Source organism: Anthonomus grandis, chromosome 7, assembly GCF_022605725.1.
Source record: "Anthonomus grandis grandis chromosome 7, icAntGran1.3, whole genome shotgun sequence".
NCBI lineage: Eukaryota > Metazoa > Arthropoda > Insecta > Coleoptera > Curculionidae > Anthonomus > Anthonomus grandis.
In genome coordinates, this window is record NC_065552.1 from 19148466 (window position 1) to 19162486 (window position 14021).

The 14021-nt window shown below is 32.7% G+C and overlaps 1 protein-coding gene across 2 annotated transcripts in view; it reads right to left on the reverse strand.

Annotated features, from left to right (window-relative positions):
- Positions 1 to 1001: 1001 nt before the first annotated feature.
- Positions 1002 to 14021, reverse strand: part of LOC126738235 (guanine nucleotide-binding protein subunit beta-1) — a 54912-nt gene continuing 41892 nt past the window's right edge. For both annotated transcript variants that reach the window (XM_050443474.1, XM_050443475.1), the window contains exons 5-7: positions 12025 to 12187; positions 11593 to 11741; positions 1002 to 1810 (exon numbers count right to left, since the gene is read on the reverse strand). In XM_050443474.1, coding sequence (XP_050299431.1) covers positions 1704 to 1810; positions 11593 to 11741; positions 12025 to 12187 — 419 coding nt within the window. In that variant the 3' untranslated portion in view covers positions 1002 to 1703. The remainder of the gene's footprint in view (positions 1811 to 11592; positions 11742 to 12024; positions 12188 to 14021) is intronic.

The following is a 14021-nucleotide window of genomic DNA, read 5'->3' on the forward strand; positions in this document are numbered from 1 at the left end:
AAAGGGCAAACAATTTCACGTTTAAAATGGCATTAAATTATTTTTCTTTGAACTCAAAGGCTTAAAAAACTGGTAAAGTTCTTTTCTTGGTAAAATTACCATTAAGTGGAGATTCCGTCGTCGAATTAACTTTAACAATGGATGCGCTGGCATTGAGAATATTTTATATAAAGTTATTCCTTGGTCGGACCCGCCTTGAAAGCAACCTAACTTTGTAGAAACGAGTAATAATAAAAGTGGGATGGTTTGACGGGGAATAAATAACGATGTTCTTGAATGTTACCTTGAGAGTTCATTTAAAAATCGGGCTAGTTTTTTTGATGGAAGCTCTGATTTACCAATTTCCGAAAAGCGATATTTTAGGGTTGTTTTTCCGACAAAGAAAAGATAAATTTAAAGTCAAATACTGAAACAATTTCCAAAGAGAGTTACGATATTACTGCTTTCGCTCCATTCTTTTATAAAATGATCTTAAAAGAGTAAAGTTTCATCGTTTTTTTCAACTGTTTTCAGAGTAGAAATCAATCATTCTTACAAAGTTTTCTTCTCAATATTTATTCATCCGAAAAAACAACTCGTTTTTAATTAGTTGACCTTCTCCAAGTCGGAAAACTTGAAAAATAATTTTAAACGTAACATTTTCTGCCCTTTTTTTTAATCATCTGTAAAAAAATAACGGCTTACATTTAAAGCTTTTTGGTCTAAATAGCTTTAAAAATCAACCTTCAAGGTGAAATTTTTTAGTATTTACGCTCCAACTTTTGCTATCACTCGTTTTTTCAGAGTTAATCGTGTGGTGGGATTAAGATGAACCACCCTACATATGATTGAAAGTTACCCCGACAAATTGTTAAAACTCTAATAACTCCTTTGTTTTTCTTAGCGGCATTTTGATACATTTGGGATCTGAAGAAAAACGAAATTTTCAATTCTCACCTACAGCACAACTCAAGTGATGTTCCCTCAACAGAAAAAACAAAAAAAAAACCAAAACAAAAATATAAATTGAACTAAATTTATTCAATTAATTACATGATTTGTAACAATAAATAAATCACTAAATATACATACACACATACAGGCCTAATAATAATTAATAATTATAAAACTGATTTGGAAATTATAATCACAAAAAGAAACTTAGCCCTAGCTCTATAACAGGAAAGCTTATAAAGATCCACTCTAGTCGGATGCACAAAAAAAGCCGCGAACAAGAAAAAAAAGAAGTAAAAATATAATATACACATACAGACTATAAATTTAAAAAAATATAATAATTACATGTAAAGTTGCAATATTGTAAAATGCATTTGTGCTAGAATCATGTCCAGACAATTTCATGTATTAAATGAAGCAAAAATGCGTTTTATGATTGATTATACTGTATTTCATGAAATAAAGAAAACTCAATCATATAATCCTTTAAATCTACCAAGTTATTCTATAGATGTGTAAACTTCAAGCAAAAATCAAATCTGAACACCTCAGTCTACGAAATTATCAATCCACTCAATCAAGTCTCGATAATATTGTTACATATTTAAATAACATATGACGGTGGGGGGAGGGAGGAGAGAGGGAGAATTAAATGGAGAGAAAATTAAAAAACTGAAAAAAAATCACTGGCAAGTGATGTAGGTGAGATTGAAAGAAAAATAATGGCGTTAGTTTATAATTAAGGGTGTGCTAGTCTGGCGCCCCCCTTAGTTCCAAATGCGAAGGAAGCTGTCCCAAGAACCCGTACCTACAGCCATTCCGTTCTCCGTCACGCCTAGACAACTTACTCTGTTATCGTGTCCTGCTAAAATACCTGCGAATAAAAATATTTAATGTATTATATTAAATAGTCTAAGGGCCTCGAAGTCACATGATTCATTCAAATACAGGGTGTGATTTTAGAAAGAAAAGTTTATATCAACATGTCCTAAATCTCTTAGCTTTTAGGCTAAGTAGGGAAGTTCAAATTTTAAGAAAAATCAAAAGTTTATCAGTCTTAGGTATTTTTATGAAACGTTGTACACATTTTTTCATTATTAAAGAGCATTTTTTGACGTTTTTTTTTAAAATTTTTACGAGTAAAGTCCGTACGGGCTTTGAACTGACAATTTTTGAAGAAAAAATGGTAAGCCATGATTTTTTTTAAAACCAAAACTATTTTTGAAATGGTTATTTATTTTGAAGCAAATTTGGAACTCACTTTCGTACAACGCACCGTTTTTAGGTAAAAAAAATTAAAACCAAAAACTTTTTTTCTTTAGTTCATTGGGACTATTTTTGACATTTCGTTGGCATCCACTATGAGTGGAAACACTTTTTTTGGTACAAAAATCTAGAAAATCCGTAAAATCAGCGGATGAAAACCCTTATGAATTTGTTGAATCAAATCATTAAGAACAGTTCTCATTAAACGCTTGGGCAGGCATAATTATTTGATAGACCCATTTTTTTTCCCAATGACAACTGATAAACAATCATATTTACACTTTCTTTAAGATGTGCCTAATGCACCATGGTACGCCTTCACATTTTAGCTTACGAGTGCATGCATTTCCAAATCACATCTATCGAAATCGATGGACAGATCGCTGCGGACCACAGTCATGGCTGCCTAGATCTCCCGACCTTAGATATAGTTTAGACTACTTTTTCTGGGGGCATCTGAAAACCTTAGTGTACACAGTGTCGATTCAAACCGAAGAGGAGTCACGAACCATAAGAAATATCCTAGGAATCTTTGAAAAAGTGCGTCAGCGTATGCAAAGAAGAGTAGTTGCTTGAGAAACTTGTATCAACACCAATGCTTGAACCTCTTGACAAGACGAACCATTCCCAGGCCATACAATTTGTGCGATACTCAAAAATTACAGGAATGTTTATTTTTGAGTATGGGTTACGCTAAGGGATCTAGGAAAGCCACAAAGAAGAGGAGACACTTGGTTTTTAACCTGCAACGCGGATGATTATAGTCCTGTAAAATAAGCATTTTATTTTATTTAACCTTATTTATATTAATTTGTAATAAAATCCGTGTGTTGTTTTGAACTCTGTGTTATAATTCTTTTACGTTTTACATTTGTAGTCGACATTTTTTTTCCAAAAATCCCTACATATACAGATAATACAAAACACAAATAGACAAATCTGTCTGAATTACAAATGTTTTATAAAAGATTTTGCGATTTTCATAATATATTTGTGAAGGTATTATTTAAAATTTGTTAAAACGGTTTGGTGTTTTTCAATCGAATCGTTCGATTTCGATTCGAATATATAAGGGGCTTTGTTTATTTGACCTTGATCATTTTTTTGTTAACGCGCAAAACTTTTTTTCGGTGACGGAACTGCTAGAAATCAATTCAAAAGCTATATGAATTTAATTTACTTAGTAAAAGAAATAAACCTTTAAAATTTTTTTAACACAATGCGACTTACACCCATTTACTTTTAAACACGTTAAAAATATGAGTATTTCTTAAATTATTTAAATTTTTTAACTTTTCATATTTCTTGTAATAAATCTGATCCTTTAATTTGCTTGCAATCGACGAACAAACATTTTCACAACTCATCAGATTTTTAGGGTAGTAAAATTGTTTTTATTTTTTTAAGCGAAAACCATGCATTGGATGAAAAAAAAAGAGATCAAGTTTGGTAAAAAATGATGAGGATTTTAAAAATAATTTTTATTTTAAGAAAAAGCAGTGGCGTAGTATTTTTTTTCACTAAAAATATTTAATAGAAGACCTGTAGGGACGCCACTGCCAGAGAAAATACTTTTTTACACATCAAAAAATGCGTCTTGATCCATAGAATACATGCACCAAATTTTATAAAAATGTCTACAATATTGTTTAAGTTATTATAAAAAAAAACTGATTTTTTTTGAAAACTTTAACACCCTATATCTCAAAAGTTTAGGACATATGTTCATAGAAATTTGTTTTCTTAAAATGGGCCCAGGAATCACCCTCTTAAATATTAGCACGTCTTTAAGGAACACCCTGTACATTTGGTTTACCTATTGTTATCAGATTAATCCTTTAAGATAGGACTGGTAAATATTAAAAAGACAACTCGAAAGGTATAAAAAGGATACACAAAGGATTAACGGTAAGTGCAGGTCATAAATTATTAATTATTTTATAAATATATAGAAACTAAATTTCCCTTTCCTTGATAATCCACTAATCCACTATTATAATACACTAATAAATTGATAATTAAACTAATATAATACCTGCATATACATATACCATAATTTATGGGTAATTCCCAGTATAACGCCAGTGGGACTATTTTTTTCCTTTTAACCTATTGAAAATGTTACGGCTCTCGCGATATACCCATAAAAGTTCATTGTTAAACGTTAAAAAAATGCAGTTGTCCGTCCTATTTTTCTTCTTTTAAGATTCAAATAGAATAAAGTAAAAAGTATGCATAACATAATGTATAACATAACAATAGATGATTAGTACTTTTAGCGCGGGAATACACGATCCGGTTTTAACGGATGCGGTAGAAACGCAGCGGTACCGCATTACTACGACAACACGTAGGTTTAAATAGGAGGCGATACATGACGCACATTGACGGAAGAGAAACGCAGCTTGCTGCGGTAGCAACGGATGACGAGGTGGTCCTAGCCAACACTTGTACTTAAATGTATCGCGATACACGTTCGAGTTGTAACGCGCGTTTTTAGTCATTTTCACCTGAATTATTACATTAAATATCTTGTTTTAACACAGTTAACAATTCGCCAAATGATTTTTTAGACATTCCGTAATAATTGAAAAACTTATCATTAAACTCTTGAATATTTGTATAAAATTTGTCGATTTTTTTTTCTACACCACTTTCAAAATATGGATGCCTTTAATGTTTACGTTATACTGACTCTCGCAAAAAATCTTCTGCCTCAAGACCACAAATTATTCTTAACAATGAAGACATTATTTCTCGATGAAAGTCTCGAAGGAATTAAATTTTTGATTTTTTCTTAGTGCATATCCGTTTGCAACGTAGTGTGTATCGCGTATATCCCATGCGGTAGAAATGCATCCGTTGAAACCGGATCGTGTATACCCGCACTAGTTACGGGTCTTAACCCGCTACCTTATGCCGACCCTGCATAATAATTGTATACTAAGCCTTTGTCAGCAAATATATTATTATAAATACCATAGATTTTATTGTAACCAAGTTCAATTAAATTAAATTCAATTCAATTAAGTTAAGTTAGATTTAAGACTTAAATTAAGTTAGTTTTTTTTTTATTGTAACCGTTCTCGAATAAATTTGTTTTTAAAAAAGCAAATGATAGCGGGTATCAGTTAACTCACTTACTTGTCTCGAGCCGACGAAGGGTCCCGGTCCCGTCCACTTGAAAAGTAAATGAATTCATACTCAAGAAAATGGTCCTTTTTAGAAGCTACTAAAACTTTAAACAGACCACAACCAAAACGTTAGGTATAGTAAGAAGTTACTAATGTGGTAAATTTTTGAAGAAATCAGAATGTTCTTTGAGTTTGCCGTGGCGTGGAGCCACTACATAAGGCGATCAAATCTTTATATTTTTCAGATGATATTTTTGGGCCAATAGGATGATTTAACACATGTGGTAAAGTCGAGATTTTAAAGCCTGTTCTAAATATCTATCTAATAAATCTTCTTGCATGTGGCTATTTTGAAAATAAATATTCGGTGCTATCTTTTTTTACCACTACTTCGCTTATATTTTTCCAGTCAATATTGTTTCATGCATGATCCTTTCTCACTGAAAGGATCTTAAATCATTTGAAACTTTTTTGAAATTCATAAAATCGTCGGGCGTTAGCATAAGGACAATGTATGCATTATTCTTTCTATACTCTATTTCAGAAGTGTATAGAGCAATAAACTGGGGAATTCCGTTCTGTTTGGCTACATTTCGTGGTAGTTCATAGGCGCAGGTACTTATAATATTTATGAATTTAATTTTCACGGATTAAATGCCTTTATTTTGAAAGAGATTAAATACTAAATAAATACTTTTAATCCTTTTGTATAGGTACCTATCTTTTAACGCTTTGTAACATGCAAAAATGGGGTCAGGTAATATATACAGACTCTAAATACTTTTAAATCATATTTTAAACGTTAGTAGTCACTGCTACGCTGTAGTGTAATCACAATATTATTATCCCAATATTTAAAAAATGGAGGTATTCAGTCCAACGAAAAGATGTACTAAAAATTCTCCACTATCGCTGAGTGAAAAAGTTATTATTTTAAAAGTACATGATTGCATAAAACACGATTACCCTAGTTTTACTGTGCAAGAAATTGTTAAAAAATGTTCTGGAATGAGTGGAATTGGAAAGTCCACCATTTTCAAATTGTTGCGGGAAAGAAAAGTAGCAGGTCAAGTGGAATCTCCCAAGCAAAAGCCAGGACGACCTACAAAAGTCCTTGATGAAAATGCTAAATGTATAATTCGAAGAAAAGTTCACTCTTTTTATTTTAAAAAGGAAATACCCACCCTAGACAAAATTTTAATAGAGCTTGGCCGAGATGACAGTATTCCGTTGATAAGTAGAAAACTTTTATGGAAAACTTTAAAAAATATGGATTTTGCCTGGGAAAAGCATAACCGCAAAGCACTTTTACTGGAGAGCGACGAAATTGTTTGTTGGAGACGACAATACTTGAGAAGTATCAAGCAGTACCGCAGGGAGCAAAAGAAAGTTTTTTTTATCTTGATGAGACGTGGATTAACGAAGGTTATATAGTCCAAAAAATGTGGCAAGACAAAAATATAACCAGTGCTCGCCAAGCTTTCATAGAAGGCCTGTCTACGGGTATTAAAGTACCTTCGGGAAAAGGAAAAAGACTTATAATCACACATATTGGAAGCGAAGAATTTTTAAAAGAAGGTCTGCTAACCTTTGAGTTGACTCGCACAGGAGATTACCATGAAGACATGAACTCAGACGTTTTCGAGGACTATTTTGGTGAAATGATAAAATTTCTTCCGGCTAATTCGGTGGTGGTTATGGATAACGCAAGCATCATTCACGGCGAATAGAGAAGACGCCAACTTCAAGTTGGAGAAAGCAAGAAATTATCGATTGGCTGACTGCAAAAGGTATTGCGTTTGAAGCAAATTTGATAAAAAAAGAACTGCTGGCAATAGCAAACTTACACAAAACTCGTTTCATGAAATACGCCGTGGAAGATATAGCCGAAAAACATAATATAACTGTACTGCGCTTACCGCCATATCATTGCGAACTAAATCCTATAGAACTGATATGGGCGCAGGTAAAAGGATTTGTAGCAAGACAAAACACGACTTTTTAAATGAGCTACTGTTTGATCAAGCCATTACGGAAGCGACACCAGAGAATTGGCGAAAAGCAGTCCAGCATGTAATTAAGCAAGAGGACAAAATGTGGGATCTTGACAACCTCATCGATCAGACAGTCGATCCTTTAATTATAATGTCAAGAGGTGATGACAGTTCGTCAGATGACGAAGAAGACTACAATCTATTATAATTTAAAATTGTTATACACTGTTCAAAAAGTGCCAGATCCAAAAGTGACATTTTCAACTGTTTTACTCTACATATTATGTTCAATAAATTTGTGAAAAAAATATATTATTCCATTTAAACAAAAGTAACTTTCTAAAATAAAATAGCATTTAAGTACATTAATTATAAGGTAAAAAACAAGTCCCAGTTGCACGCCTTTGGCGAACCGTTTTCAATGTTTATCAATGGGTAACAATGGGCAAAACTCATAAATTGACCCAAAACCGGGTGGCACTACCTGCAATCAACGAAAAGAAAGAATTTTACATTGAAACTAATACCCAACTAAGGTAGTGGCATAAAATATTGGTGGATCACCAGGTACCACTTTTGCATACCTAATGAGGTTTTATTGCTCTACACACTTCTGAAATAGAGTATAGCAAGTTTTATAATTGGAGGCAACTGGGATGGTAAAAATAAATCGCCCGATCTTTTAACAGCATTATCAATTGCACTATAGAATTACCATTATTTTGACCGTGATATGAATCAAAAAGAAATAGAAATAGTGTCTATATTTTTAGACAAACTTACTACATGCAACATTGGTATTACTATTGAATTTTTATTTTGACCACTACAGTCGTCTGAAAATTAGTTAATATTTGAAATGGCGTTGTCATCAAGAAAATTTAGGTATTTAAATAAGCAAGTGGCAAATTTCATTGGACCTTGCTTACTTAAACCTTCATGCCACAAAAAAACAATGGCACTCTTTAGTCTTAATGTTATATACAGTCAAGTTATAATTTCCTAATCTGCGTCGATAAAATAACTTACTCTCATTAGTGATTGGTAAAAAAATCACTTCGCTGAAGGTCGAACACAGCGCAAACTTCTAAAGGATTAGGATCACTTTTTTGAGTTGTTTTTTTCGCGAACTTTTTCTTTTTTAAGTACATGCTGGTGGTAGGATTCTTCTAGTTCCAGCTTTTCGGTAGGATCACCTTTTCGATATATGAAACACAATCCGCAATGATCATTTTTTCGACGATGGAAAGATAAACGGAGTAACTAACTTGCTCAATATTGTCAATATATAAATTGCGTGATTTAAATATTGACAATAAAATGGTTAAATGGTTCAGTAAAATAACTGTCATCGTGTGTAACTTAACATTAATTAATTTACTATAAGTCTAAGGGACGTAAGTCAAAATACGCCTGTTCGTCGTATTTCAAACTTCAATATGAAGGAACGTAAGTCGACCTACGCCAGTTCGTCAAATTTATTATTAGGAGTTACGCCCAGATCTATTTTGTTTACGTGAAGACTAAGAGATACGCCAGTTTGTCATAATAAAATATTTAAAAAAATAGTATGTTTAGCAGGGCAAATTTGTATTTTTTGAGATACGCCCCTTCGATTTAATCGGGACGAATTTTCATACGGACGACCAATTGCCAGTCATGAAGCTATCACCATTGCAGATAAACTTTGAATTTATGACCATGTTCGGGATACCAAATAGTATGCTTTACTATAAAATAAAGATAAAATTAAAAAACTCAATCGATTGTTTAAAATTAAACATATACTTTCCAGCCCATATCACCCTCAAACTAACGGTGCTTTAGAAAGAACCATACTATAATATATATTATTATACTATAATATACATATTATAAAACATGTCAATCTTTTGTCACAAATTATTTAAACGAAGAAGGTAATATTCAAATATCTTCTATTTTATTTGCAAAACAAAAGGTCATTCATCCTTCTATTATAACGCCAAGTAATTTACGAAAAGAATTGGTAAAGGTTCAATTAAGGGACAAAATAGAACTTCAAATCCTCTTAGCGACATTAGTAATACGTATAAATATTTTTCAATTTGCGACTTTTACAGTATTTATAATCATGAATTAAACAGTTATTTATGATCATGAATTGCTTATCTATGCTATCAAAATTCCTTTAGTTCAGGAAGAGCTTTATAATTTATTTAACTTAATTTCTTTGCCAATCCCTTATTCAAATACTAGTATCCATTCCTACATTGCACCCACCTATCCTTTCTTACTACTAAGTGCAACTAGATCACACTATGGTCGATTGAAGGATTTATCAACTTGCAACTCGCACCATCACAGCAGATATGAAAATGTGGCACTCACTTGGTTCTATGCAATTTCCGAGAAAACCAGCGAATTGGTACCTTTCAAATGCTTTCAGGATGCAAATGTTTCACTTTCTCTACTGTTCTGTATGCAACCTCGAACAGAACATCTAACTACACGAACTTCTCACCACCAGTAGACATTATCACGGACGATTATTGTCAATATCATCGAGAGTTTCTCAAGACCAAAGCCTCTAAGATAGAACTTATGAAGTTATCTGGCAACAACCTAGACGAGCTTCGCAATGCAAAGCATAAATTGGAACAATTTGGCGAGATTCTACAAGAAAACATGAATCAATCTTACTTCAAGAGAAATATATCATGGTCCTTCGCAACAACTGCAGTTATCATAATTACAGCACTCATAATCCTAACATTGTGCTGCTGTTGCAACTGCTCTTGGTTACCAATCATTGGCCGATTCTTTCCGAAATATCCCTTTCCCAACTATTTTGGACTTCCGAATATCTGTATCACCAATCATAACGAGCGCTTCGAACTCAGTTATCGACAAGTGTCGCAACTACGACTATTGCACCTCGAACAACAGCGCTCTAGCTCCCCTGTTCGACTTTAAAGAAAATTCACCGCCATCATATTCACTGACATTCACACGCTCCTCGCCCAAGGAAATCGATTAATGAAAATCGTTTTCAAATATAGACATTATTTTGATAATTACTTATTGTTTTGTATACTAGTTGTATTCACTTAATTAGCATTTACATATTCTAAATTTAGGCACTAGTTAGATTTTATTTTTTATAAATAAAATATCCTTATTATCCTTTCATCCACAATTATACTACATCCTAATTTTAAAATTTTCATTGTTTATTATGTATTTAGATATTTTATACGTTTCACATTTTTATATTTTGATAAAAAAGGGGGTTTAGGAAAAATCTTACAAGGGGATAGATACCTGCCTCATATTATTATGGTACAATAATCTTATTTTCACGTGTGTATGTTTAGTCTAGGTTCTACTTAAGACTACTTGATTGCCCTTTCTTTATTGTTTAAGTTAACTCTAATCTTTCGACGTTTCAAGTTTGTATTAATACTTTCTTATTTACAGGTCCCACAAGTAACCCTTTGATAAGGGTGTTAACTTACACGTTTTTAACTAAATGCGAAACATGCGACAATCAAAAGATTCAGTAATGAGTGTACTTAAGGATAAACCTAACGTGTGGGAAAGGACCACACTTTTTCCAATGCGTCCTTTTATTTTTAGTAGTGTAAATGGCTTGCAGCCTTTTAATTAGTTAATTCTGAGACGTGGAAGTGACCGAATCTCTGTGTTTTCTAACTTATACCATTATTAAAGTAGTAATAAAAAAAGGTCGGTCTGTTAATTGTCTTTTGCTGCGTCCTCTTGACCATTCCTGACAATTCGTGCAAGGAAGCACGTAGAAAATACATCCCTGGTGTCAATAACCAAAGAGCACACAACACATCTGAACCGACTGATTTCCGTATATCAGTTTAGGCTACTCTCAAGTCAGAAAAAACTATAGACCAGGTAAGAGAGTGGTTGGAAAAGTTTACGGAGCGACTCAAAAAGGGGTTTGAGAGTGACTAATCGAGCTAAAATGCAAATCATTCAGTATTGCATCTTAATTTACAAACTTAAATTTAACAAAACATGTATCAGTAGATAAACAACACGGTTCTACAAAAGGCATTTCCACTGAAGATGCATTATATAAATAATTAAAATGTGACAAATAATCTCGATAAAGGAAACAACACGACTAGTATATTTCTTGGCTTGTCTAAGGCTCTGTAACCCGCCACTTCAAAATAAAATGATATAAAGCGAGTGCTGTATGTTGGAAGAAAAAATATATGGTTCACAAATAATGAATAAAAACATACCTGCTCGTTCGGTTTTCATAGAGTCCCAGACGTTACAATTAAAATCGTCATAGCCTGCCAAGAGTAACCTGCCAGACTTACTGAACGCCACGCTAGTGATACCACAGATTATGTTGTCGTGACTGTACATTGCCAATTCTTGATCGGCCCTAAACAAAAAAAATCAATAAGCCTTTCTACTTATCTTGCTAAAGTTTGAGTTTTAACGTCACATGACTATCTTAAAAAACTGACCGTCCGATTCCTTCTCATGAATGTTTAGCCCTCCCACTAACCAGATCTTATTTGCCTCGATAATTTGTAATATTTCTTAAGATCTCTGATCACTGACAAGATTTAACGTTCCAAAAGCAAGGAGCAAATCGACTACACTTTTTTTCAGCAGAAGGAACATTTTATCATTCAAGTTTTTTTTATGTATAGTATACTAACCTGATGTCAAAAAGACGGCAAGTGGCATCGTCACTGCCGGTCGCGAAGGCATATCCATTAGGGAAGAAAGTGACGGCATTTATGTCCGACTCGTGGCCGGGGAACGTCTGTTTGCACATTCCTTCCCTGATGTCCCATAGTTTGGCCGATGCGTCGCAAGCACCTACAAAAGAAACCCTATTGAAAATTTTGAAAACGGTATCAAATCGTCGTAATATTTAATTTTTTTGAGTTAATTTCCTTATCACTCAATTTTTTGATAGTTGTAATATACACTACCGCAGAAAAGTTTTTAGCGATTTTTTGAGTTTGTGATATTTTTTTATCGTATTCAACAGCATTTTATAAATAAATTTAGTATGTAAACTAGAAAATTGAATGTTTTGTTTTAGAGACATTCGCATTAAGGAACCTATAAAATTCTTATTTTTAGGTAGGATCATTTTTGTGTTGTAATTTTAAATATTATTTTATTTTAAACTCTCATATGAGCTCTTATATTTTAAACAATCATTCTGGATCATTTGAGTATGTGTAAAAAAAATGGTTCATTGAGACCTCTGCTTTGTTTTATGTGCACTAGAACTGTTCATTCCCGTCATTGTTTACACGCGCAAAACCAATTATGGCTCGAAAAACAATTTTTCACTTAGAAAACGTTGTCAACTACTTATTTTGAGAAAAGTGTGTAAAAAAAATCGTGAAATTGTAAATATTGTTGATGTCTCAAAGTTAAACACGTTCAAGCTGTTCGCCGAAACCAACTCAAAAAAACAAATAAATCAAAATGAATCGAAAACGCTCTAACCGACCGAAAAAAAAAATTAAGGTGATGATTGACACATTTAATTCATGAGCAAAAAAAAATCGCTTCAAAACAGCACCGGACATTTATGCCGAAACCTTGACTAACCCAATTTCGGTGAATACGGTCAAGCGTCGCTTGATATTTTGGTCGCGATGCTGTGAACAAAACCACTTCTACGACTACAAAACAAGCGAAAAAGCTTATTGTTTGTTCGAAAATATAAAGATTATTCAGTAGATCAGCGGAAATGTGTGTTATACGAGCTCGGTCTCAGTGAAGTTGGCCCCACGCCCAAAAACATGATATCTGAATTTATTTAAAGGTCATCCTCCACTAAATTTATTTAAAAAGATATTAATCCGAGATATTTTGGACATATAACCTGTCCATCATCAGGGACACTATAAAGAACCAAGAAAACTTATAAGATATAGATTAAAATTGTTAAATTACAAAAGGTATTAAAATTACTTACACCAATTAAGGGGATCCGTCAATACATCTTATAGATCTAGAGTCTTAGATAAGGTTAAAAGGTTAAAATGACTAAAAATGAATAAAAATGGCATCTACAATAATGATAAAAAGCTTAATTAATTAACAAATAATTGGACGTTGAAGACATACAACTTACATTAAGATACATGAAAATGGGACCAAACATGGATTTACAAAAACTTGAAAATAACATCAGTACGACAATAGATTATTAATAATACAGCTATTGTTTTGTAAACAAGAACTGAGAACAAGAGAACCATATAAATTTTCAAACAATAGCGTGCGCCTTACTTTAAGTATGGTACCTGTAATTTGCAAAAAATGTAAATTTTAATATGTTGGCTACAGATGGCGGTACTGGAAATGATACATGTTTTTGACTCTTTAATATGAGAGATCGTGATGAAAAGGCGTTATAAATTAGCATTAAAATGTAATGAATTAAGAGTGTGTGGATGAATGATTTACTTGATCATTGACGCATGTAATACCATTATTCTATATCGCTCTATTTATCTCTAAAATTTCTAGTACACCTAGTTTATTACTTTTATAGCAGAAATGTAAATATTTAGTGTCTAAAAGAGGATCGAATTTATGGTTACTAAGATGTATGTGTCTAGCAAAATTGGATTTTATATTTGATGGGCAAAGATTGCGTTTTCTAGCCTTTTCGATCTCTTTGCAA